The sequence below is a fragment of the Arvicanthis niloticus genome, chromosome 20 (assembly GCF_011762505.2).
Source record: "Arvicanthis niloticus isolate mArvNil1 chromosome 20, mArvNil1.pat.X, whole genome shotgun sequence".
Lineage (NCBI taxonomy): Eukaryota > Metazoa > Chordata > Mammalia > Rodentia > Muridae > Arvicanthis > Arvicanthis niloticus.
The window spans coordinates 34,756,879-34,784,689 of record NC_047677.1 but is presented as its reverse complement, the minus strand read 5'-3'; the positions used below and the strand labels follow the sequence as shown (position 1 = coordinate 34,784,689).

The 27,811-nt window shown below is 43.3% G+C and overlaps 1 protein-coding gene across 33 annotated transcripts in view; it reads right to left on the bottom strand.

The window, feature by feature from the left end:
• Positions 1–27,811, bottom strand: part of Ank3 (ankyrin 3) — a 606,272-nt gene that overhangs the window by 212,750 nt on the left and 365,711 nt on the right. The window contains exon 1 of one of the 33 annotated variants that reach the window (XM_076916996.1): positions 22,927–23,084. The exons of 31 other annotated variants lie outside the window; for them this stretch is intronic. In XM_076916996.1, coding sequence (XP_076773111.1) covers positions 22,927–22,962 — 36 coding nt within the window. In that variant the 5' untranslated portion in view covers positions 22,963–23,084. Of the gene's footprint in view, positions 1–21,022; positions 21,439–22,926; positions 23,085–27,811 lie in introns of those variants that run through there. One more of the 33 variants, XM_076916997.1, reaches the window with a different exon arrangement.

Here is a 27,811-nt window from a genome sequence, read left to right as displayed (position 1 = left end):
GAGATGTCATCACCTTAAATCAATATACAATCTCCAGGGAAACAGCCCCACCATCACATTAGGAAGACCCGGATGCTCTCTAACAGAAGTTCAACACTGGTTCCATATTCACGGATTCATCTCAGCCAGTCTTCCCAAAGCAAGAGGCATGTTTCCTGCTCTCACACTGCCCAGCGGGCTGCTAAGTTTTCAGCTGCTAACTTCCCACCATGGTGCCTATGGGATTCCATCCGGTGTTAAGGGCAGGACCCCATCCGGTGTTAAGAGCCTGTTTTTTTCCATATGAAAATCATGCAGCCAAGACGTGGACTTTCTACATGTTTTCAAGCTAAGTTGAGGCCACAGCCTGGAGAAGTCTCTCAGGAGTGGCATCCAATATCTAAACACAGCAGAAAATGAGACGGATGGTCATTCTCTGAATGCTATCCATTTCTAACACAAACAAAGGCTGGGGAAGCCACCAGCAACAAGAGAGGACAGCACAGTGGTGAAAAGAAGCAAAGATGGGCCAGAAAAAATGCAGGAGGGAACCTGTCCGGTGCATCGAAACCCAGAACAGGTTTTCCTAAAACTGCATCCAGAAACATCCCCCCACCAGTTCGAAATGCAACCATGCAGAAAAAGGCTTCTAAGAAGACTATGTCTTCTAACTGCATAGAGACTATCTCCTTCAAAGGCCCTTGTCAAATATCTCTCCATTTGTGAAGCCTGGTCAAGATGCTTGGGGCTCCCACAAATGCATCCATTCCACCTAGTGCTGGGCGCTCATGACACAAAAGCAGTGGTTTAAAAATACCCATCCTTCCCCCCTCCCCCACAGAACCATAAGCCCCTCTGGGACAAGCCAGGGTGAAGTAGGAACCATGAGCCTGGGAAGCCACCAAGATGGTAGTCTTTCAGAAGCATTCATTCAAGCCTGGCTCTGTAGTCAAGATGAAGGAAGTTCTAGCCTGCCAAAAGGTCATTAGCTCTGTGGTGTAAAAAAGTGAACACTGATTTTTTAGGGTCCTACCAAAGAGAGGCCAACACACACAGGAACCCTACCATACCCCCAGTGTCATAGTAAGCCTCACTCTGGGGAGATATCTCTTAGATGCCATCTTCTTAGAAATTGCACCACTAGTAATATTTTGATTTGAGTAGCCCTTCTGTGGGGGTTCACTCTGTTCACTGTCCAATGCATACCACCTTTGGTGCCCTGAGCCACTAACACCCCTTTGTGATGAGTACACATGGTCCCAGAACTGCCATCTGTCCAGAGGGCTATCCTTTTCTCAGAAAAAGCAGCTGCCAATAAATAAAACTTCTTACTCCAAACCTATAACATTAAGGAGGTGTCAATCTTGGACCCTCTTGGGTTGGCATATGCAAGGAAGAGACCCTATGTGTGATGTCTGTCTTTCTATTCCCCTTTAACTAACAGCAACCTGGACATACAGGTATCTGTAAAGGTTTTGTAACTGAATCAAGAAATACATACGTTATATAGAAATAACTAATAACTTTTTTTTTTTTTTTTAGAACAATAGAAGAGACTTCTGCGGCAATAACAGCTGCAGCCATCCAATTTGGCTTGAGACTCTGCCATGCCACCAAGATGGACACCAGAAATAAAACATTGTGACAGAGCCAGGGTGTTCAGACAACACTACAGTACTATCAGAAAGTTGATGTCTTAGGGTTCTATTGCTATGAAGAGATACCATGACCACAGCAACTCTTATAAAGGAAAACATTTAATTGGGGCCGGCTTTCAGTTTCAGAGGTTTAGTCCATTATCATCATGGCAGCAAGCATGGCAGTGTGCAGGCAGACATGGCACTGGAGGAGCTGTGAGTTCTACTTCCAGATCCATAGGTGGCAGAAGGAGACTGTGTGCCATACTGGAAGTAGCTTCAGCATAGGAGACCTCAAGGCCCACCCCTACAGTGACACATTTCCTCCAACAAGGCCATGCCTCCCGATAGAGTCACTTCCTATGGCCAAGCACTCAAATGCAAGAGGCTATGGGGGCCATTCCTATCAAACCACCACAGGTGGCTTCTTCAGTGATGAGTGAAAATTACGAATTAATATTCTCCTTTTAACTGTCACATGCTGTGCTGGCTGATGTCAGCTTGTTACCCAAAATAAAGTCATCCAAAAGGAGGAAACCTTAATTGAGAAAATGCTTCTATAAGATCTGTCTGTAAGGCATTTTCTCAATTAGTGACTGATGTGGGTGGGCCCAGCCCATTGGGGACAGTGTCATCCCTGGGCTGGTGGTCCTGGGTTCTATAAGAAAGCAAGCAGAGCAAGCCATGAGGAGCAAGCCAGTAAGCAGCATATCTCCATGGCCTCTGCATCAGCTCCTGCCTCCAGGTTCCTGCCCTGCTTGAGTTTCTGTTCTAACTTCCCCCAATGAAAGACTGTGATCTGGAAGCTTAAGCCAAATAATTCCTTTCCTCCCCAACTTGCTTCACCAAATCATGGTGTTTCATTGCAGTAATATAAGCCCTAACTAAGACACACACATGTTGACCCTGTTCATCCCAAGATATATGGATCTGTCTTGTTCATCCACATTTATGAACTCATGTAACTGGAATCAAGAAGAGAGAGAGAGAGAGAGAGAGAGAGAGAGAGAGAGAGAGAGAGAGAGAGCAAGAGAACTATACAGGTATATAAGGGTGAGTTTATTCTATGGCTTGTCTTTATTCTTAAATAGCACTATATAACAACTACTTTCATAGAATTTACTTGATGGTAGTTAATTGCTAAAATAAAATCAGATTTTGCCTTAAACATACACAGGGTAGATAGGGAGAGAGGGGGAGGGGGAGGGGAGGGAAATGAAGGAGAAGGGAGGGGGAGAGGGGAGGGAGAGAATGTGTGTGTGTTAGGGTTCAGGTCAGTCAAACAATTCACAGGAATTCAAGGAAAAAAAAAAAACCGCAGTATATAAGGAGCTCTTTCACTGTGGGAAGGTGGGCTTTTTAGGCTCAGACCAAGCCAGCTGTGCAAGGATGGCTCTCTGTACAATAACCTCTGACCCTTGTGCCCACTTGATGGCTTATCAGTGCATCTGCATGGAAAGGCTATGCTGTTCTGCTGACACAGGACCACCATCAGCTGGCCTGCCCATCTCAGCTGCCAGAGGCAGGAACTGTGAGCTATGCATTTGGTTTCTGACTCGGGGAGCTAAAAACTGCAGCTTGGGAGGCTAAAAGGAGGTGTGACAACTCAAGGGAAGGGGCCTCTGAACCTATTCCAGATTTTAAAAAGATCTGGCAGTTCTGTGTGTAGCCCATTTTTCTTTAAAATAAAATAAAATAGTAAAGTCTTCCCAAGATTCTAAAGCAAAACACACACAACTAGTTTGAGATGACTCTTCTAATCCTGGATTTCTTTTGTTTTAACCTATCTGAGGTATGGTACTAGTCTCTCATGAGACTAGTAAAAGTTACCAACGGTTTTCCTTCAGATAACGCACATGGTCAACCTTTGTTCGAGGGTGCCATACTATTTTGCACTGTGTGTGCTGGATAGTGTTTGTGGACATCATGACTTTCTAATGTAAAACGTACTTACACAGCACTTATGTGACATTAGTGATAGGTAGTCTATCTGGAGCACGTGGATACTATGCATGGACTCTATACAAATAGTATACCATTTTATATAAGGAACTTGAGTACCAAGAATCTTGGAATAGATGGGGTGAGTATCTTGGAAATAATGCCCTTTGGACACCATGAGAGGGATGTCCATACTGTATATGTGTATGTAATTCATACCCCATTTTACGTATCTCAGAAGGCTAGGGTTTAGATTTCTATTGAAGAAAATGATACTGTATTGATGACATGCTCTTTAGTAGGGCTGCCGAGACAGTTCAGTGGGTTTGCAACCAAGCCTGAGAACACGAGTTCCATACCAACTCCCAGCAATTGTTGTCTGACCGCCACACATACACAGCAGCAGGTGTGACCCCACCTCAAATAAACAGATAAATATAAAGTAAAACCCTTCCAGCGCACATCTTCCAACGGCTTCTTCTACCGAGATGCCCTGGTACTGACCCCTTCTTTGACTTGGTTTATTCACAGCCTTAGAACATCAGGAGACTCAGAAAGGGACAGCAGTTATCTTCCCTGTTCTCAGCACTTGGTCACGCCCTTACGACTGTCACAGGAGAGCAATCAGCTTACGTATTTGAAACTGGAAGGGATGGTCAATGAGGGGGAGAAGCCAGAACACAGGAACAAAGACAGCCCTGAAGAAAAATGATAACTTAGGACATAGACTTAGTTAAGTTCAAGGAGCGTCTCATTTTCCCCCCTCAACCATCTGAAAGCGACTCAGTACATCCTCCTGCCTCACATATGCTGTGAGCGCCGCCTGCATGCAAGCAGCCACGCCACTCCTTGGCATGTACAAAGGAGGGTACGTTTACCTTCGTCACGGTATCATTTGTTCTCTTCCCAATCACCTTGTATAGGCAGGATAGAATAGCTGACCCTGAACTTGATGCCATGGTCTGATAAACTCATTATAAGGCAAAAATATTGTAAGTTGGAAAGGATCTACGTAGCCTACCATACATTCTAGGTTTAGCAGGATGGTATCCTAGCGACGCAGTATCCTAGCAACACATTGTCCTAGAGAATTCCCAGTGGTTCACCCTTGCGATCAAGTGGCTGAATGGAATCCGTGGTTTACTGCCGTTGTGTTTTAAGAAAGTGCTACAATGCACGTGGCTAGCCCAGAAAAAGACTCAAGTCAAACACTGTGAATATCATTTTTGCTGATTGTAGGTAGCTCTTAAGCCTCATAGACATGAAAAAATGGCGTTAAGTTATTACGTCTCGATCCTCTGTCACACCTATGTATTATTGTTTTCTTGACATTAAGAAGCTCCATATCACTCCAAAGTAGGCTTATTATCCCATTTAAACTCCTATCTCTTCAAATAACCAGGGTTATCCTTAACATGGGCGACAGGCTCTTTCCTTCCCTCCATCTGTCCTTCCTTCCTCCTTCCTCCTCCTCCTCCTCCTCCTCCTCCTCCTCCTCCTCCTCCTCCTCCTCCTCCTCCTCCTTCTTCTTCTTCTTCTTCTTCTTCTCTCTCTCTCTCTCTCTCTCTCTCTCTCTCTCTCTCTCTCTCTCTCTCTCTCTTTCAAATCTTGACTATCCTATCTGAACATCGCCCCTTCATGTGTTATATTTAAACAGGCATCTAAAGATGGCAGCTGACAATATTCAGGGAGGGAATTCAGGCAGAAAGAGCAGCTCAGGTCTTCTGTGCAGCTAACTACACAGGCGAGAACACTGCTCAGAGAGACAGGAATCAGAGCTGAATGCAAATGCGGAGGCAGCGCTGGCTTTCCCTCAGCCACCCAAAGGAACCACGTGAAGCTGAAAATCTCTTTTGACATAGTGTAAGATCTTGTTTCCTTGGCCCTCCTTTTGGACAGGAAGGGAACAAGGTGTCTCTTGTCAAGGAACTAGCTGCAGGACAGAAGCACACGTTAGTATGAATTAGTTAGGCCTCTTCACCTGCCCCAGGATATTGACGCTATTTAGTATAGAGTCCAGTGGCTGCAAAAGACAATAGTTTGCTGAGTGCCAGTCTCAGTAGTGTGTGACACTTTATACCCCTGAGGATATACAAAGCACCTTTTAAGTGGTCACGTTAACTCAGTTACATCATTGCAAATTACTGTAATATGTGCCACTTGTGCCAGCACTTCATAATTGATCCAATTCTTGTAATAGTTCCATGAGGGTGCTAAAGAAGGCACACTGGTGTCCCTCCCAAGATTCATGTCCACTGTGTCCTCAGTATATGACCTTATTAGGAAGTAGGAACCTCGGAGGTATGCCTGGTTTGATAAGGACACGGTCAGAACGAGTTCTAAACCTTACTAGCATCCTGATATGGTGAGAACACACTGATGAGCAAGAGACAGCCATTCAAGGACAGAAGCAGAAAAGCAAGTCATGTTGCCCTGGCAAAGGCCAACAGCAGTCCCAGGAAAGCATCGATCCTAGCAACCCTCTGGAGAGGTATAACTATGCCGGACCCTTGGCTTCACAAAGCGTTTACTGTTCATGCCTTGGTTTTGGCCCTTGAGCCCTCAGACCTTTGGGAGGACAAAGCCCTGTGTTCTAAGCCACTGGATTTGAAAAAAATTCACTTAGTCCATCCTGGAAGATAAGTCCAGCAGGTAGAATGACTAGCCCCATTTTGCAGAGGCATACAGGGCAGAGGTAAGGACAGGTCACCTCCCATGGCACACAGTGTGTCAGTAAGGGCTGAAAACCATCTAGCGTTCTCATACTGGAGTCTAGGCTATGGACCACTGTCCTAAGAGTGGGTTTCAACTCTATTAGCAAATTATGAACTGCGTGTGCTGGTCTATGCCCATAATCCCAGCACTTAGGAGGCTCAGACAAAAGGAATGCTCTGAGTTTGAGTCAAGCCAAGGCTACAGAGTGAGACCTTATTGCAAAACAACAGCAACAACAATAACAAAAAAAACCCCACAAATCAAAAAAAGAACTCAACAAAAGAAAATTAAACAAACAAAGCAAATGTACCAACAAACTGACTTGAAATTACTGACTGAGAGCCCAAATTTCTTAGAAATGGCTCTTAGTGATTAAAAAAAAAGACTTGTTTTATATATGCGAGTATGCTGTCACAGTCTTCAGATACATCAAAAAAGTACATCGGATCCCATTACAGATGGTTGTGAGCCACCATGTGGTTGCTGGGAATTGAACTCAGGACCTCTGGAAGAACAGTCGGTGCTTTTAACCATGGAGTCATCTCTCCAGCCCCCATCTTGGTGATATTTTATTTGGGCCATCTGCCAATGCTGTCATAGCTCAAGGGGAACCTGAATTTACTTCTGCCAGGCTCTACCACCCAAGAGGAATTAGAAAATAAATGCTTGCCTTTAGGATTGCTCATCTTCTGGGTACACATGTGAATTTTTATCTAAAACTGGTAATGATAGGAGATTCCCAAGGGTTACAGTCCTCAGGAGGAGTCTTTCTTTCCCCTTTGTCTTGTGTAAAATGGAGCCAGTCAGGCTCTTCCTGTATTTTCTCTTTGACAAGTTTATCTCCTGTCCACATTGCCATTGGTATTCAGCATAAGTACTGTGGGGCTTCTCAATAGAGCAGGGGTCCTGGACATATCCTAGGCTTTGTCCCCTGCATTGTGTTCATGCAACTACATGGTTCTTGCTTTCATGTAATGTTTGACCTCTACAGTTCCTCAAAAGACTGATTTTTGTTGTTTTTCCAAAGTCTGAGCTTTCTCTGCAGCTGAAAATAAACCCATTCCTTCCTATCCTCTATTTACTCTGCTGCTGCTCGGCTAGTCAGGCCATTGGTATAGGATAGCCAGACCACAAACATTACCAACCAACCAACCAACCAACTAACCAATCAATCAACTAACCAACCAACTAACTAACCAACCAACCAACCAATCAACTAACCAACCAACTAACTAACCAACCAACCAACCAATCAATCAACTAACCAACCAACTAACTAACCAACCAACCAACCAATCAACTAACCAACCAACTAACTAACCAACCAACCAACTAACTAACCAATCAATCAACCAACCAATCAACTAACCAGCCAACTAATCAACCAACCAACTAACCAATCAATCAACCAATCAATCAACCAACCAATCAACTAACCAGCCAACTAATCAACCAACCAACTAACCAATCAATCAACCAATCAATCAACTAACCAACCAACTAATCAACCAACCAACTAACCAATCAATCAACCAACCAACCAACTAATCAGCCAACCAACTAACCAACTAACCAATCAACCAACCAATCAATCAACTAACCAACCAACCAACTAATCAACCAACCAACTAACCAATCAACCAACTAACCAATCAACCAACTAACCAATCAACCAATCAATAAATCAACTAACCAACCAACTAATCAACTAACCAACCAACTAATCAACCAACCAACCAGCCAACTAACCAATCAACCAACTAACCAATCAAACAATCAACCAACCAACTAGCCAATCCAACCAATAAAACAGCAGGTACAATAATTTAATTTGTCAGAAGTATGGAACAATCTTCCTACATTCCCAGGATATTACTTCTAGTTCTTAGCAAATCATACCAGAGTCAACAGCTGCACTTTACTGAGGGCCTTCTGTGACACGGACATCATGAAGCACTTTTTATATATTCTTAAAATATGATATTAAGTATACTTTCATAGTTACTTATCATTCTGCTTTAACTTTTAATATATTTATATATTTATTTAGTGTATGTCTGTATGATGTATATGTGGGGGTAATAGAGGGTCATATGTGTGGGTGCAAGGTCAGAGGACATATTTGCAGAATTGGTTCTCTCCTTCCAGTTTTACATAGGTCTGGGAATTAAACTCAGTTTATCTGAGGCAGTCATTTTTTACATATCTAACCAAGAAAGGAATCTTTCCTACAGTTGAGTATCTTTTTCAAGGAAACACAGTGAATAAGCAATTGATAAGAACCTAAATGCAGGATCACAAGCCTACACTATCCACATCAGTGGCTTTCAAACTGGGATATCCAGGGCTCTGAGATTGGAAACTCTATACCTTGATGGTGGTTGGGGGTAGGGGTGGGGAACCAAAGCTTAGTAAGCCATTCTGCATCTTCAGCTTCAATCCAAGGGTGTGTGCCTGTATCTGCTTTGACATTGGTGTTGGAAGATACATTTTCTTTGACAATAACTCTCCAACTCAACATCTTTCATGCATCTGCCTCTAACTTAATGCTTTCTATTCAATGAAATAGTTCCAGAGGTCCTTAAAAATCTGTCCAAACACATACTTCCGATCTGATATAAGACAGGGACCCTTTTCTTGAAGGCACCCTAGCCAGTTTATCATTTGTGGACTGGAACAGTCCCCTAACACTGTGGCCTTACCCAGAACCATCTGTCTCCTCACAGTGTTCATCAGTCTGCTGCATACCTCCTCCACAGGAGGATTCTCCAGCAGACTCACAAATGAAAGCTTAGGTCCAGCTCAAAAACCCCACAACTGTTATTTCAGACCCCTTGTTCTCACTGGATCTCTACAGGATTTTCTCTGTTCTGCTTCAGTACTAGCTGCTGTCTCATAAGGAGAGACTGCAATCTTGTTGAAAATCGGTCCTGAGCCTCTAGCTTGAGGTGCCGTCACACAGACAATGAGAATTCACACATAAGCCTGCAGTGATGAGTCAGGAAAGACCTATTCCTGCAACACACCTGTTCCCGCAACTCAGATGTGCAGCAAGGGAAACCAGAGGAAGAAGCAGGACATCGGAGTGATGCTTGGTTGGATAAGAGAGAAAAGAAAGGATGATTACGTAGGTGCCAGAAGTAGAAGAAGAAACCCCCAGAGAGATGAGAAGCAAAGAGAGATGCAGGGAAGTGCTTCAGTGCCTGAGACAGCAGGTGAAACTTCATCTTGAAGCTAGAAAGCTGTTCTGAGCTGGTTCTGCTCTGAGGAGAGTCAGCAGACAGCCTGTGAATTATCCCAGTTGACAGCATAAACAACGGAGGACACATTGCCAACCTTCCATGCCTCGATTTCCCCTCAACACACACACAAACACACACACACACAAACACACACACACACAGAGAGAGAGAGAGAGAGAGAGAGAGAGAGAGAGAGAGAGAGAGAGAGAGAGAGAGAGAGAGAGTTCCTACCCCAGAAATGGAGACTCCATTTTTCTGAGACGAGAATGCTCTGAAAAGACAGCTTAGTTGTGTCTAATGCACATCCCAGGACCAGGGACTTTGAACAAGTTAATCATTCAAATACTGCTTTGTCAATATTCATAGGAGGCACAAAATCAACTCAAATGTCCATCAGTGGAGAAACAGATTAAAGAAACATGATACGTAAACACAACAGGATCCTACTTAGCCCTAAAAACCTGGCAGTGTAGGCATATGGATGAATCTGGAGTTGTTAAATGAAATATGACAGGCGGAGAAGGGTACACACCACATGGCCTCCCTCACGTGTGGATTTATTTGAAGCTGATCTTATAGAAGTTGGACGTAAACTGATGGTTAGAAGGAGGGGGGTGTTGGGGGATGAATACGCAGGGCAGGGCTAACCAGCAGTGCTATGTAGCAGCTAGAAGGAGTACATTCTGCTGAGCTACTGGAGGGGCAGGGGACTGCCGCTCACACTGAACTGTGTGTCCAGAAGGCTGAAGGAGAGGGCGGGGTGTGTTTTCACCACAGGGATAAAGAATGGGTAGGATGGTCTCTACAACAGCGACCTTAAAGCAGCACTGAACAAGGACCGTTTACACACAGACCTTAGACAAAGGTGCAGAACCACATGCCTACCAAAAATGAAATATGATTAGGTGTGCTAACACGGGCTGCGGAGCTGGGAGAAGGCACCTGAATGGAAAAGCAAGGAGTGTGAAAGGCATTTTGGAGGTGTTTCTAATACATGTAGAGAAATATTAAGGTCTTAGCTAGATGTGGTACATACTTCTAATCTCAGTACTCAGGCTCTGCCTCAAAACATATACATACATACACATACGTGTTCTCTCTCTCTCTCTCTCTCTCTCTCTCTTTTTCTCCCCCCAATATGTTTATGCCACATGCACGCATGTGCAGACACACACACACACACACACACACACACACACACACACACACACAGAGAGAGAGAGAGAGAGAGAGAGAGGTATTAAATCTTAAGCCCAAAATAAATATTTAGCTTTTAAAATTATTTCAAGTTTTACATGTCCCCACTTTCCCCCCACTCTTTTATGGCCCTCTTTCCAAAGACAAAAATTATATATCAAGACACTAAGGATATGGGCCTTTCTAACAGGGCCAAACACTATTGATGAATAAAGTTACAGATGTATAAATTGTTCTCATGCAAGAAAAGCCTTACAGAGTAGGGCAGCCTGCTTAGGAAAACTTCTGAAGTCACAGCCTTGAAACATAAGCAGAGCCACTTTGCAGAAATTTTCACGGACGTGGACTCATGCTTATTTAGAATGTGACATCCTTCACCAACGATAAGTTGAGTGCCTTGAGACTCTGTCCTTGTGTGATCAAAGCTTTGGTTGGGGTCAGGTGTGGCTCAGCATCCCTTGCCAAGCACATCAAACAGAGTGTTGCATATAATTTTACGTGATACAGCCTGTGACTTTACAGCCAGGGCACTTGGGAGACCTGAAGCATGATGCTTGGAAATTCAAGACGGGCTTGGGTTAAATGAGGAGGTCCAAGACTCAAAAGAACAAAGATAACACCAAAATCAAACAGTTATTTACTCCCCCACTAACAAGACTGGAGCTGAATCACACACTGGAACACGAGCAGACACAGTGACCATTCAGAGTCTCCAGAGGCTGGAGCGTAAAACGTGGTGTGATATTTTCCAGATATCTCCTCCTCCAGTGGTCTTCACTTCCACTAAGTTCATAAGAGTGCCGTCAACTGAGCGATCTCAAGCAATGTCACACAAGTGCCACATTCATGCTACCACATGCTGCCTGCCGATAAAGCCCTGGCCTTCCAGTGCCTTGTTGGCCTTTCTAGTTGCTGCTCAGTTCAGGGGGTGCTTATGTGTAGGCAGGACAATTCTTTGTAAGGCATGTGTTTGGAAGTGGGGTACAGGTCTTCAATACAAGAGAATTTGTAAAGCATCGTCCCATGGCAAGGGCATGTTGGAACCTCGAGTGATGGGAGCTGCTTCCGCTCTGTTTAATTGCTGTCTAGTAACTGGAAACAAGCCAGCACTTTCTATCCGTCCATCAGTCAGAAAAGGAAGGGAAGGAAGTGGGTAGTTACTTAATGAGTGTGGGCAATGCTACCGAAGACGATCTGTGTGAGCAATCATCTCTGTCAAGCCAGCTCATATCTAGAGCTGCATCTGTACATTTCATATGACAGCCAGACGGCCGACTGTCTGCTAGGATTCTGCCTGATAGGAACCTCAGTTCTTCCCTGAAATGAGGTTACTGTCCCCTACCACATTAGGCATGGCTACTATCTTCACACTGGGACCACGGCCAGGCCGGCCCTGCTGTTGTCCTCGGAGCATCTGTGCAGAGGACCTCCTCTTGAACTGAATGCAAAACAACATCCCACTGTTATCTTTAAACCTGGGAGGCAGGGATGGGGAAGCAGCTCAGAAGCACACAAGGCACTGGTATAGGTCTTTGTTTTTGTTGTTGCAAAGGTAGTGTTTTAAATAGATTGCCTGTGCTGTGTTCTGATAAACCCCAACTGTCCTCTGTCTATCATGATCTGGTTTACCTTAAAAGGAAGAGCCAATATCTTAGCCCCAAGGGGCTTCTTGCCTCGCTCAGTATGCTGACCTGTGAGCTTTTAACTGGAGTCAGATTAGAAATAAAAATATTGACACAATTTTTTTTTTCCATTGGGATGTTAGTGGGGGTGGGTGAGTAAAGGGTGAGTTACTTTCCAAGGTTTGCCAACATAAAGTTGACACTGGTTACAGAACAGGATGCAAATGGATCTTAAAATTTCTGAGGCATTAAGGAGCCAAGCTTCAGCCTAAGCAGGAAGGCTCGATCCTGTAATCACAACTCTTGGGAGACCGAGACAGAAGAAACATCCCAAGGTCAAGGTCAGGAGTACATAGTGAGACCATGTCTCAAAACCAACAAACACCACACACACACACACACACACACACACACACACACACACACACACCTGGTTTGCTTTCGTTTCAAAGGATAGAATATAGCAAAGTTTGACTTCTTAATTCTACAAGGTCAATACAGAAGTATTTTGTCTTGATTTATGCTAGTGGAATTTCAAACCATTTTGACTTAAAACTTCAGTTGTCCTTAGAATACAGACGTTATAAGATGCTGCAGTGACTTTGGGAACAGTTGTCTTCTGCTACCAGGATACTTAAGTAACATTTAGGAATTGATACAATCATGTGCTCAGATGACCTGACACCTCCAGGATGCAGACACCACTCCTATGACTAATGATGAATTGTGAATGTTCCAGTTTAACAAAGACTGTAACAATGTCAATTAAAGTTCTGCTGTGGCTAGGAAACTGAGAAACATAGTGGTTTCTCACTTAAGGTGTCTGTGAACCTTAGCCTTAACAGGAACCACTCACTTTATTTCATTCAAGGGTATCTTTGAACAGGACAAGCTTGTCTGTACTTGCATAAGGGTGAAGCCATACAAAAGGGACACAGGAATCTTGAATCTTACACTTAATCTGATATGTAACTGGTTGTACCAATAGGCTAAAAAGTAACCACTGGCATAGAAACTATTTTTGAGAAGGATACTTGGCAGATATATTTATTACCAGACTTGCACTTGGGCATGCTTTAGCTCTGGGACCGAAGAGACACAAGAGAAGTGATAACTCACACAATGGAAGAAATATCTTCCATAGAGCCCAGGAGCCCTGGTCTGTGAACAGTGCTGGTGTCTTAGTTACTTTCCTGTTGCTGTGATAAGATACCAGGATTAAAATCAACTCTAAGGAACAAATGGTTTACTTTGGCTTACAGTTTAAAGGTTCAGCAATATGGTGGATGTCTTGGTTAACTCTGTCTACTTAATACAACCCAGAATTACTTGAGAAGAAAATCTCAATTGGAGAACTGCTTAGGTCAGATTGGCCTATGGGTTAGATTGGTCTATGGGGGATTGTCTTGACTGTTGAGGTTGGAGGGTCCACTGTGGGCGGTAAAAACCCTAGGCAGGTGATGCTGAACCATATAAGAAAGCTAGATGAGAATAAAACAGCCCGTGGGACAGCAGGAAGCATCCTCCAGGGATGTTGTGCATTTCTCTAGCAGAGGTAAGGATGTGTGCATAGCAAACAGGGCTGTCACCAGGTTCCTGCCTTGATTTCTTTGATGATGGTCAGTAGCCTAGAATTTCAAATCCTTTTCTCCATTAAGTTTTTGTTTGCTTTTTGTTAGTTTTGTCTTGGGATGAAACTAGAACCCTGGGGACATGGTAATGAACTTGAGACAACTGGTTACATTGTATCCACTGGTCACATTGTATCCACTATCAGAAGGCCAAGGGAGATGAGAATTAGTGCCCACCCAGCTTACTCTCTCTGTTTTATTCAGCCCAGGACCACAGCCTAGGGGATGGTGCCTCCCACAGTTAAGTTGGCTCTTCCCATCTCAATTAACCTGATCTAGATAATTCCTTCATAGCCTTGCCCACTGGCTTGTCTCCTGGCTGATCCCAGATCCCTCCAGTTGCAGGCGGAGAATTTCCTTATCTGAACACACACATTCAAGGAAACTCAGTCTTTTTGGTGACCTCATTTATTTCAGGGAATTTCTTTTCCCAAAGGAGAACACAATGGGAATTGGAAGAAGACAGCAGCTAACATTGACACAGTCCATACATGAGGTGGATGATAGGGGTCTCCAGTATTAATGTAAGACCCAAATCCTTTCCTGTCTGTTGGGAAGAAGGGCAGAGCCATGGGATCTTAACCTTTCTTCAGGTCTGTCATTTTCTGCTTAGTTCTTGCCATGGTTTTCATCTGGTTCCTTTGTCTCTGGTTTTCCTCACATGATCATGTCCTGTTTGCCTGTGACTTAGAAGAAGCCTGCAAAGTATTGGATACAGAATCTATGCTTTCTTGGCTACCAGGGAATATGGTTGCCTGAGACAACCAGGTCCTGCCATCCCCCAAGGAACATTAGTTGTATATCATATAATCTTTATTTACAATGCAGTTAGTATACCAGGTCCTTATGTACCTGCCTTGACTCATTTCAATGTTGTTTATTAAATAGTGAGTGTATTAAATATTAAATGGTGAATTATTAAATATTGTTTAGTAAATAGTGAGTGTAGAGTTTAAACCGAGTAGATTCGATACCAGCATCAGCAAGTAGCTTGTCGTTAGAGAACGATTCTATTTTTTTAAGCATATTTTGTTTCTTGAGGCAAGTAAAGGTCATCAGGCCTTGTCTTTAGTATGGCCAGAAAACTGAAGGAAAGAAAAATCATTCAAAATGGCACTTGGGTTCTGGCGGTGCTATGATTTGAGTATGAAGTGTCCCCTCAGGCTCGTGTGCTTGAACACTTAGTCTCCAGCAGGTGGCGCTGTTTTGTAAGGTCAGGAGACCTTTAGGAGGTGGAGTCATGCCGAAGGAAGTGGGTCTCTCACTGGAGGTAAGGCCTCACTTCTGGCTGCTTCTAAACTGCAGAGGGCTGTGTAGGCAGCCACCTCAGATTTAAGCTGCTTGCCTTTCCCACCAAGTTGCTTCTTGTCAAATATTTAATCACAGCAACAGGGAAGCAACTAGTCAAAAACAGATTTAATGCTTTTCTCCATCCTCCATGCTACAATAAGACGACACTACGTTGCAGTGTAAATTAGTAGAATGGCTTGGCTGGACTTCCCTGCCCCCACTCCTCCCTGCTTCCTCTTCTCCCTGCACCCGGACTTGGGCCTTTAATTTGGATGCGATTTCCAAATTCCACTGATCAAACCCCCTTTCCGCTAAGGACCATCTATGCCATTTAATGTGGCCTAGAGAACGCAAGTCACTTATCTAGGTTTAAATAGGATCTACTCCTCACGTGACAGCATGACAATGGTGGGCAGGTCTGTCTTTTAAAGAGAAGTGAGAGGATATCACGCAATAAAAACTTGGAAGTCTTTGTTAACAAGACAAATATAAATTTATTCCATGGACTAGCTAAAGAAGAACGGAAGCTTCGAAAACCCTCCCTCATGCTACCGGACGTTGCAGGCACTCAGATTCCTCGTGGAAGCAACTTCCGGTGTTCCGTTTGAGGGATTACATAAATACGAGCACTGCTTGGGACTTTTCCATTTATTTAGCATATTGTGAATCAAAACTAGGTTGGAAAGACATCTCGAGATCCTTATTAAGTGGGGGCTCTTGGCACGCGTCCTAAAACATTTAATCCAGGAACTAATTTAAATGTGGCAACTTAAAACATCGATAAAACTAAAACTGGGCTAGACAGACGGAGCAAAAACATTTACTTGATTAGATGAACATTTTCTTGCGTTCTTTTTGAATTTTTTTTTTTTTTTTTTTTTTTTTAGATCATGGATGACTTCGTTTCCGAGTGTGGTCAGGTTTAATATTGTGAACAAAAATACTGACTTGCGCTCCACAAATAACACTCTTTGTGGTAAGATCAGCCAGGAAATGACAGTATACCGGACTTGGATTTCTACTTAGATAATTAAAGGCCTGGAGACCAAAGGCCGGGAGGAATTGAAGGGTGAGCCACATCGCATGGGGGGTGGGGGTGGGGGATGGCGGGGACCTTAGCTGGTGAGATGAAGGCTTCTTGAATTAATCATGCTAAACTGCGTACCAGCTGCTGCAGCTGGAGTTGTTGGTAAATGAAGCCGTCCCCCCTTTTATGAGGCCGCTAAGAGGAGACTCAATAGGCCACAATTCTTCCCATTTGAATTTTAATAATTCCTGGGGTTGAACGTGATAATTCAACACACATACCCAATGTCGGATGATCAAATCGGAGATGTCTATAAAACTTTTTATTTCCATGTTAGCCCAGCCCATGGTTAATAAGAGGGTTTTAAAAGTCTGTGCTAAAGACATGGTGAGTTCTGGTAGTGGTGGTGGTGGTGGGAATTGAATTCAGGACCTCTCCCAGTTTAGGAAAGCACTTTACTCCTTCATTACATCCACAACTGTTAGTATTCTGTCTAAACTCCACCTCCACAGTTACCTGGCAACAGCCAGGTATGCTCCTCCCCACAGTTACCTAGCAACGCCAGGTAGGCCTGGCCCACTATAAAAGGGGCTGCTTGCCCCCTCCTCACTCTCTTAATCTCTTACTCTCTTAGTCTCTTAGTCTCTTACCCTCTCTCTCTCTCTTACCCTCTTGCCTCTCTCTGTCCCCTCTCCCCCTCCTCTCTCTCCACGTGGTCATGGCTGGCCTCTACTTCTCTACACCTGCTTCTCTGCTTCTCTCTCTCTCTCTCTCTCTCTCTCTCTCTCTCTCTCTCTCTCTCTCTCCCTCTACCCTCCTGGCTCCCTTTCCCATGCCCTCAATAAACTCTATTCTATACTATACTGGTGTGTGACTGGTCCCTCAGGGGAAAGAGATGCCTCTACATGGGCCCGCTGAGACATCTCCTTCCCAATACCTCTCCACACACCCACAGAACATACTCTCTTTATCTCTTTATCTTTTTATAAACACTTCAACAACCCCCAACGAATTCTCACCAGATGATAGTGGAGTATGAATAAAAATGGATTCCAAGAATTGGTAAGTGAAATCAGACAAGAGACTGACAGAAACATAGAATGATTTGGGTATCATAATTCATCTATCTTTTCCTTGGTTAAAATTTGAAAAGGAAACATTACCAGTTTTACATTGAATACAGTAAAAAAAAAATGAACAAGAATATATGAGATGATCAACTACTTTTTTAAGTCCAAAGAAAACATAAGTAAAGATAGCCTTTTTTAAAATACAAAGTAAAACTTCATCCTATCCTAAGTAAAACATTTAAGAGAAGACTTCATCCTATCCTCAAGGTGGTTTATCTTGGTTATTGGAAAGGTTACTGAAATCTGTAGGTCTGAACAGTTACAAGACGCTAGGTGACTTTTGGGTTACTGTAGTTTTAACAGTTAGATATGCTACAAAACGTACTGGGACCGAAGACTAACACTCAGGAGCTGCGCCTGCGCGAAGACACATGAGCTAGTTCAGAGCTACTCTGTCATGTATGGCGGCGAGTGCTTGGCTAATCCGTTATTTGCTTAACCATTTCAGACTTCAGGCTCTGTGATGCCTCATGATGCCTCGGTTTAAACCCAGCTCCTCAACTCACAAGTGACGTGATCTTACAAGACTGGGAATTCAAACCGCAACAGATCCTCACTGTAAAGTAAAAACAGCTGTAAGATTCGGCTCCCAGGCCCGGTACAAATGAAACAGTGCGGGAGGACTCCCTGACGACCCTGGCCGTCCACTATTATCTAAAATTGTCTCTTACAGTTTGCATGTTAAGTTGTTTGGTTGGGATCATTAACGTAAGTGGATATCAATGTCCACCCAGGGACTGAATCCATGAACCTGACCTAATTTGCGTAATGCTTCTTAGCAACCGAGCTGAGCATAAAACCAGCCAAAGGCTGACGAGGCGTTGTATCTACAGTCACATCCCGTGAGGTTACTTGTCTCAGGGGGCCCTGTCCATTCTCAACTATCATTCACGATACCCAGGAAAAATAAAACCAGAAAAAAAAATTAAATTAATTTATTCTCAAATAACAAAAGCAACTTTATGACACGAAACCGTTATCAGACGCACTTTATGGAAAAAAATAACAATTGTACTTTTTCTGAAATAAGGCAAAAAGACTGCTCTTATTTTAAGGATATGCAAACGTCTTAAGGTCTGGCAGAGGAGGACAGGTGGATGCCTATATTCTACTTGCATTGCTGTGGCAGAAGTCTGAGAGGGATACCGACCTCAAGCTGTTAATTCAAGCAGGAGGTGAGAGCCTTCCTCTTGAAGGGTCTTTGGGTCATCCACAGGTTCTGCAACCACACTTTGAAAGTGGTGGATCAGGGCTGGTGAGAAGGCTCAATGGTTAAGAGCACTTCCGGAGGTCCTGAGTTCAAATCCCAGCAACCACATGGTGGCTCACGACCATCTGTGATGAGATCCGATGTCCTTATGGGGTGTCTAAAGACAGCTATAGGTGATGATGATGATGATGATGATGATGATGATGATGATGATGATGATGATGATGATGATAAAGTGGCCGGAGCAAGTGGGGCCGGAGCAAGAGGGAGAAGGGAAGGGGCAAAAAAAGTGGTGGCTCTACAGCACTGTTTCTCCATGACTGGGATTGTTCTAGCAGGTAGAACACCTTATAAGAAAGCAGCCGCAACCACAAAGCAGGGAATTGAAGCTTAAACAGAGTCCCCGTCATTGCACAGTGCAGAGCGCTGCCTTCTTAGTTCTTGCTCGAGCTGGGTTTGTCTGTCTCCTTGACAGTCCACCTCTGCTCACGGATTCTCAAAACATAAACTCTACACATTTCCCCGGGAAAGAACACTGTCTTCAGAATGTCCCCTCCAAAGTTCCTGGAAAGAGAATGGGAATGGCTACCATTCTCACTTCATGGGAGCTGCCTCTGCAGAGAAACGTGTGAATGTTCGTCATGATCGATACCATACCATTGCTACGGAAACACAGTTGTGGTCACTAATCCCACGGTTGGAAACTTCCAGACTGGAACTAACAGGCTGGCTCTGGGCAGAGGTGGACCCTTATCTGGTAGATTTTTATCTTTAAACCATTTACAAATATTTACAAGTCTAGTCTCTTGTATGAGGGCGTATACTCTTCAAAGATGAGGCCCTGTGAAAATCCCCACAGGCATAGCCTGAGAACTTAATAGGAGCCTGCCATGGGGATCAAGGGATGACCAGGATAGAATCTGTGTTTAACAATGACTTATCTTAACAATCTATCCGAGTGGTCTCAAAACATGACAGGGTTATAGAAATGTGTGAATCAATAAGATACAAGAATAATGAGTTTCAAGGTGCAAAAGGTTCTAGAATTCCAAACTGAATTTGAAAGTGCATCCTGATTTTGCAAAGTGATTTTAACGCTACTGATTGGCACTTGTCAAAAGTTACATATCCCTTGGCTGAAGGAAAAGTGAAACAAACACATTACCACAGTACCAACAACCCAAAATGAATGCTTCCACAAGTGTAAAGAGAATCCTACAGTTTGCTACAAATTTGTATGTTTCATTGGTCGCTGTAGATATTTGCTTGATAAACACTGAAATTGATGTTACGTAATCTCCTGACATCTGTTTATCCACACTCTAATTGGGTAGCACAGTTTAATGTTGATTTCCAGCTCTTGCTGGTACAAAGAAACCATAAACACAAATATTTTGCATTTGAATACAAAGTTTGCAAGTGTATCTTTTGCCTCATACCCAAAAATTAAAAAAAAAAAATAGAGAAAGTTAAAAAAAAAAAACAAGTCATTTTCAGTTCTCTTTTGGTTGATAAATATTAGTTTTACTTCATTTTTTCTTATTAAGCAAATTAAGCATTATTAAGCAAATTTATAGCACTATCATACCTTCATCAAAATAAACTTATTTGATGATATATAAAATGTTAGACCTACTATGTCACTAAATGCTTTCATCTCAAAACAACAAATTCTAGTCTGAGCAGCAAAAGACAAGTTTTAGGAACCTTCCTCAAAATGGATCAAGGAAGATTCCTGAAGATCTTAGATGACTGCAAACATCACAGTCTCTTTTCTGGAAGTAAAAAATCATTAACAGGAAAATGAGAGATTCCGTCACCAGCTGAACACGCATTTATTATCCTATGGGTGATTGATAAACCAGACACAAAACAGAAGAAACCTGAGTGGAAAGACATAAAACCAAATAATTCTAAAAACTTCCATTTGATACCATAGAGTACTTCCCTAGGGGTTTGAAAGAATTCCTAAAAGGATTTTTTTTTTTTTTTTTTTTTTTTTTTACCAGCAGCTGCTTCGAGAGTCCACACTACAAGTGATTTACACTTGGGATTCTTTCTATTGTGATACATTTATTCTTTGAGCATTACTTCAGGGTTCAAGCTTAAGACTTAACTTTCCAGCAGTTGTTGACATCAAAGCTAATTCTTCCACACGGACTTGATTAAAAGCAAACCGGGAGAGGATGTTTCTAAAGTTAGTAAAGGTACACCCACTGACGCCTGGGCTGCAAACGTCCCAATAAACAGGTTATGAAATAACTCTCAGTATCTCCCCAACATAAACCCCATACTGTTGTAGGAAAGCCTCTCCCCACCACAGTGGGGGCCACACACCGAACAGAATCAGCAGCGAGCCCGGCAGCAAACACTTACAAAGAAGTCTAATTATCTACTATACCCTCTTAGCAAGGACCTTCTCCATAGAGCAGCTCACGCAGACAAACGGTTCACAGTTCCATTCACATCAGGCAGGAAGCCTGGAGAGGAAGGATTCCTTCTCATTTTCCAGCAGAGCTGGGTCCAGCATCATCTGTGCCCTGTTGTGACAGGACTTCTCTGTGATCTGTGTCGGGTCAGTACCCTTCCAGAGACACCGCTCAGGGCATGAGAACTTTGCATTCAGCCTGTCATTTTATTCCACATTTAAAAAAACAAAACCAAACAAAAAAACAGCTTGCCTACCAAAACAGAAAATTCTGCACATATGGGCTGGGGTTGGGTGCTTTCACCGTTGAGCTGATATATTCTGACATGAAACAGAACAGATATGCTCACTTCGACCTGGCGTTCCTCTTAGGTCTCAGATATTTTTAATTTTAAGCTCATTAATTCATAAAAGAGCAGTGTTTTTTTTTTTTTTTTTTTTTTTTTTTTCAGGCTCGTTCTTTACCATTTGTTATATCTGTGCCCAGCTCTAACAATTCGGAGTGTTTAGTATTCTCAAAGCCAGGGCTGAGTGACTCCTGATTGTATACATAAAGCTTTTGTTCCGTAAGCCCCACAAGCAGAACACACACCCAGAGTCAACGATATAGCTCATAACGTTTGATGAATAAGTTGATTACTTTTAGGTGATTACTTTTAGAATGCCTGTCGGTATGTTCCTGTCCCTAGCGCATTACACTGTGCATAGCTATATTACGAATTTCAAAGCTTCCTTTGAAAAGGCCTTTGTCTGAGGCACACGGAATGTTGGCGGAGGCCCTCAGAGGTTAAAATTCCATCCATTAGCTGTAATGTAGTTCCACTTCCCAAAGGTCACTGAGGGTTAATACTGCAGTGAAGAAAACTCAGTCTTTAAGTGCACCACGATGACACCTGAATCCACTTAAAACTGTGGCAGAATTCTCTAGATTGCTTTAAAAAAAAAAAAAAAAACTGTGAAATGACAGTTCCTTTCTCAACACCATCAGCAAGCCTGACTTCCTGAATGAGTAGCAATGTTCTCGTTTTTTATAATGTCTTTGTTATAGTCGTTATAACAGGCATGTTTACTCTGTGCCCAGGATTTGCTGTGCTCATAGTTGGAAGCACAAGTGTTCTTGAGTAAACTATCCTGACTGAAGGGCAGAGATAGACAAGACACAGGACATCACCCACAACCCTTCACGGCCACCTTAGCAATCCTGTACATCTCCTAGAAATAAACACCTCAAAGTTTTAGTTGCATAAACCAAACACCTGCCCTCTCTGCCTTTTGAGAGTAGCATCCTGTAAGGAGAAAAAAAGGCTTATTTAAGTCCATTCTTGAAAGCCAGTCAACAACATCACTTACATATGTCAACTAGATTGGAGATAGCATATGTCTCCAGCCTTCAGTGATAACCTCGCCATGCGTTTATTTGCGTTCCCAAACTAAACTTTTATCCTCTCCCAACTCAGAAGTCTCATAGTCCCCCTTATTGTCATACCACAAAAGCTGTGTTCACATGCCTTTGGATTTATTTCGAGAGATCTGTGGCTTAAGGACACTTCTCACACTTTCGCCTTCACCAGTTTTCCCTGTCCCCAACCACACGGCAGGCATCTACCTTCGTCTTATTAAGCATCAACCCTCGTAACCCGGGTCACTCCAGGACACACTCCACATTCCATCACAGGCAAAACATACCTCGAGTCCAGATCCCAGCAACATAGACTGGACATCTTACATGTCCCGAGCTCACACCTTGTTGTAACAGATCCATCTGTCCCCTCCCCAGTAACATACACACATATATTTAAGGATACAATCATTTAGGGCAAAGCAACAGTTGCATAAGGGGGGAAACCCCACTAATTTAGAAGCAGTTAAAGGCTTACTTCTTCTGGGAAGTTCTCTGGGTCTTCCACTGCCATTCTCTGAGGCCAAATACGAAACCTGATAACTCAATTAGTTAACACTTGGGGCAGAACATCCCGACTAAAAATATCTGCCTTGGAAAATGTAAAGACATCTCCCCCGACCTCCTAGAAAGGAAACTGGAGCTGGCCAGAGAAGCGGCTATTTAAATAGAGGGGTGGGGTCAGACAAGAGCAGAGAGCCTTGCAAGCAGTCCAGTATCTCCCAGAATCCACTGAGGACTTAACCATATCTGTGGCCTGCAGCCAAGCCCAGAGTACTTAGTCCTGATATGTGGAATTCTGAAAATAGCAAGCTAATCAGCTGGGTCCTGTGCCATGGCTGCCTGGAGCCGCTCAGGGAGCTGGCTTCTGTTGCCTGCTTCTCTACAGCTATCTCTGCACCCTGCTCTGATGTCCCTTCCAGAGACAATGTCACCATGTTCTATGGCTCTGGTATCCCATTAGCCTGTATATTACTTTGAACTTCTATTTTTTCCCCTATTTAGGTGTATTGATGAGCGGATGTTATGAGAATATGTGTACACAGGTGACAAATACTGACTCCATGCTCTGATCATTTGGGGGTTGGGGGTGGACTTTGTAAATGACTCCATTCAGATTACTAGGTTTGGGGACACAACACACGGGCGACATTTTACTGTTTGCATACTTTGGTACAAGGGAGCTGAAAAGTCTATTGTTATCAGAGCGGCATTCCTGTCTGATCTAGTTCTAACTTGGTCCCCTCCTGCCCTCTTTGAGGCAAGAAGTTAAAATGTCTGGTGGTCTCTGATTCTGGGAATGCCCAGTGTAGGTCTACTCGTGTGAAACATGTCTATAAAGAGCCTGCTAAGGGCTGACTAGACACTATTCTAAACTACAAGGTGGTTTGGTTAGATACAGAACATCAGAAAAATGAAAGAAGATAAAATCTGCCTTGATGAAGCTAGTATGTATATTAGTTGAGGCCGAATGGTAATCAAATTCACACAATAAATCAATGACGGGGTTCAATGGAAAATGCCCTATCGAGGAAGGGGTCTACAAGTGTGTGTTTAGGGGGAGGGGTAACAGTAATGAAGATCAATAGTGTCAAGTCATAACACAGCTAATAATCTTATCAACATCTGTTATTTTAATTCTTAACAAACAATTTAGATAAATTGGTATTTTGTATTGAAAATATGATGTGAACTGTACGAAACTGGTATTTCACCCCTTTGTTGTTTTCAAGACAGGGTCTTGCTGTATTGCCAGGTCTGCCCTAAAACCTACTGTCATCCTGCCTCAGCTTCCTAGGTAGTTGATGTCCCAGGCAAATTCCACTATGCCCAGTGTGTTTCACATTTTTATAAGCTCAATGCAGGGCGTATACTCTAGCAACTTCATACAGTCCAATATCACAGAACTGCAGCGATTAATTACCAAGACCCATCACGCATGCAACATACTATATTAATTTCTTCTTAGCCACTAAAAAGTGTTTCACTGATTCACTAATGTGAGACAGAGGTACACATATGCTGAGGTGCACAGGTAAGCACAAATCAGTACAGTGGACACGAGGGCAACCTGAACCCCTCCTTCTACCACCGGGGTCCCAAGCATCAAAGCTAGCTCACCAGTCTTAGCATAAGTGCCTTTACCCCCAGCCCTCCCCTTCTGCATTCGTCCTCTCTTAATTTCTTTACACACACTGCTCTAACTTCCAGAGAAATTCCAGGAAGAACTTTCCCCCCATATTTGCAGGTAAAACGGGAGATGAGAGAAGTTATAGAGTTCTCAAAGGCCACTAGGTCGGAATTAGGACTTGAGTGAACATGATTCTGAAGGTTCGGCATTAACGTGTGCTTGTCTCTGAGGTCACAGAAGCATCAAGAGGCTTGAATGACATAGGCAAAGCTGAAGCCATCACAGTACTTGACCTCAAAAGTTGTTACAAAGCCACAATCATCAAAATAGTTTGGCACTGGCCTAAAAATGGACTTGCAGGTGAACAGTAGAACAGAAGACCCCAAGCCAAACTTCTTATCTGCAGGCAACTGATTTGACAGAAAGAGGGAAGTGTCTCCAGTGAACGGTATTAACAGAGCTGAATATTCACATGAGACTAAAGGAGCCCAAGTCTGTAGATGGATAGAAAATACCTGGAGACAAGCACATACATTTACATATACATATATCAGCGTGGTATTATGTATGTACTCTTTTGGGTTTGTTGTGAGATGATTAATTTCTTGTGTTTTCTTGGGTGTAGTTACTCTCCTGTGTTGGAGTTTTCCTTTTAGTATCCTCTGTAAGGCTAGTCTATTAGTGTGTGTGTGTGTATCAATGTGCTTGTCTCCAGTTATGTATGTATGTGTATATGTACACGCATATAATACAAATATATATATACACATATATGTATGTATATGTGTACACACACACACACACACACACCAAAAACCATTGCTGGGCCAACCCAAAGTTTAGGGCACAAACACCAAGATGAATAGATAAATGGGACCTCTCAAAAACTAAACAGCTTCTGCACAGTAACAAAGCAATCAGTGTACCAATACACTGGCTGTCAACAGAATACAACTGTCAAACATTGTCAACATGTTTTGAAGTCCTAGAGCTGTTAAGGAGCAAACATCCAAAGTGTTTAAAAGCCCATTTAGTTGAATATAGTTGAAAACAAATCAATCCACTTAAAAAGGGCAAAGGATCCACAGGTATTTCTCAAAAGCAGATATGCAAGTGGCCACCATTTGCCCTGGAAGGCACTGGGCATCGCTAACCATTTGGAGGGTGAGGTCTTCCAGATGAGGTCACACTCCCATCTCTTAGAGCAGCCTTTACCAATGGTGACAGTCTTGGTGAAGACACAGAGAGAAAAACAAGAGAATTCTAGTGCAACATTGGTAGAAACAGAGCCATTTATGAATAATCACATGGAAGTTCCCCAGAAGATTAAAAACAGGATCATGTCATGATCCAGCCTGTCCTCTTCCCTGGGTGTACAGCCATAGAGATGAAATCCATGTCTGGACAATGTGCTCAGTAAGGCATCCTTCATAATGGCTAAGTTATTGGCGACAACCAGAAGCTTTGAGGACGGATGAGTGGATAAATAAGATGTGTGTGCAGACTCATCAGCCACGGGGAGAGCGGCAGTCTCCTATTTTGATGCCATAGGAGGCAAAAAGACAAACACCGCATCGGTAGTTCCTAGGTGAGCTTTACAGCGTCGAACCCACAGAAATAGAAGTGTGGTGTTCAGGGACTGAAGGGCTGAAGGGGACTCAGATGCTCAAGGATGCAGTGCTTCAGCTATGCAAAATGAGTTCTGAGGACCTGATACCTTGAAAGCGCTCTCTCTCTTCCTCTCCCCCTCCCTCTCTCACATACACACACACACACATACACACTGCCTTTTGTATAACTGAACTGTGTCAAGAGGGCCATTGTGGGTGCACACATGGAGTAAAGAAAATGACTAATATGAAAGGTAGTAGCTGTGTTAATTAGGATGAGAGGATCATTTCCCCAATGCACATGCATGGTAAAGTATTAAATATCTACATTGTAAATACATACACAGTCACTTGTCCAATTATACATTACAGATGAGAATATTTTAATTAGTTGCTAACATGTGAAAATTGGGAGATGTCATCAGCTTTAGAGTCCCAGCTCTGGATTGCTCTAGATTGCTCTAGATTGCCTCTTTCCCTGTGTATTTTCCTGTCTCATTCATTCATTCATTCATTCATTCATAAAATCTCTGCAGTCACGTGAGCATACCACATGCTAGAAAGTGTATTATAACAGGAACAGTGGGAATACATCATCCTCTCTTCTCTGTGTCTGTTTAAGAACTGGTACCCAGTGATGAGAAGCCAGCATCCTCTATGGAATACAGGGATCCAACATCCTCTATGGGATGCAGGATACCAGCCTGCCTGCAGCTGTGGATTAGCTGGTAGGTAGGTGGCTGTCAGTGTCCTCTGTGGATGTTCAGGGAAGTTGAGTCTGTCCCCAAACTCCTCTCAGTCTCCAGGCTGGGTACCTTCAGTTGAGGGTGAACTATGCTTTTCATCAAATCCCAGGACACACCCTGAAGCCCTGGGTTCTCCGGATGTAGCTGACTTTATTCTAATTACATTCTTGCTTTCTTCACAGTGGTCTTTCGCCTTTGTTCTAACTACCTGCTTCATCTAAATGTGGAGAGTAATTTGTGATAGTGCTGGGAATCCAGGTCTTCAGATATGTCCTGTGGATCGTATAGTTTTTAGTGCCTGCAGTGGAAGTCTCAGAGAGATAGGGCATGCAAGCTCTATCCACAGACGGTTTCCCGGGGAGCTCCCTCTAGAGGCCAGTGAAGTGCCCTGCAGCGCCATGGAACCTTAGCAGGGCACTGTGCTGCACTTCTTTGAACTCGCCTACCAATGTCTTCACCTTCCATCTCCACTGGAGGAAAAGAGACAGGTTTTCATCTCTCAACCACTCAGCATGGTTGCCCTCCCGCCCCACAAACTCCCACCCTCTCCTCCAGGCATCTCCTCTCTAGGATAAATAACTCCAACTGATTCAACCTTTCTCTGGAGCTCTGCAGAGAGCAGCAGTCTGTAATTATACTAAATAAGAGGAATAATAATTCCTATAATTGTGTCTTTCAACCCACCCCCTGGCCAGGACATTTTGTTTCCCAAACTCTGGTGGCTCATCTCGTAGTTCTTGCAGCTGGAGAGTAGGCGCACGGGCAGAGGTCAACATCCTTGCGCAGTCGAGATTTCGCGAGATTCCGGTGAACACTGGAGTTCTAGTGGAGACGCCGAGCGTCCCACCATGGGGTATAATGGCAACTTTTCTACCT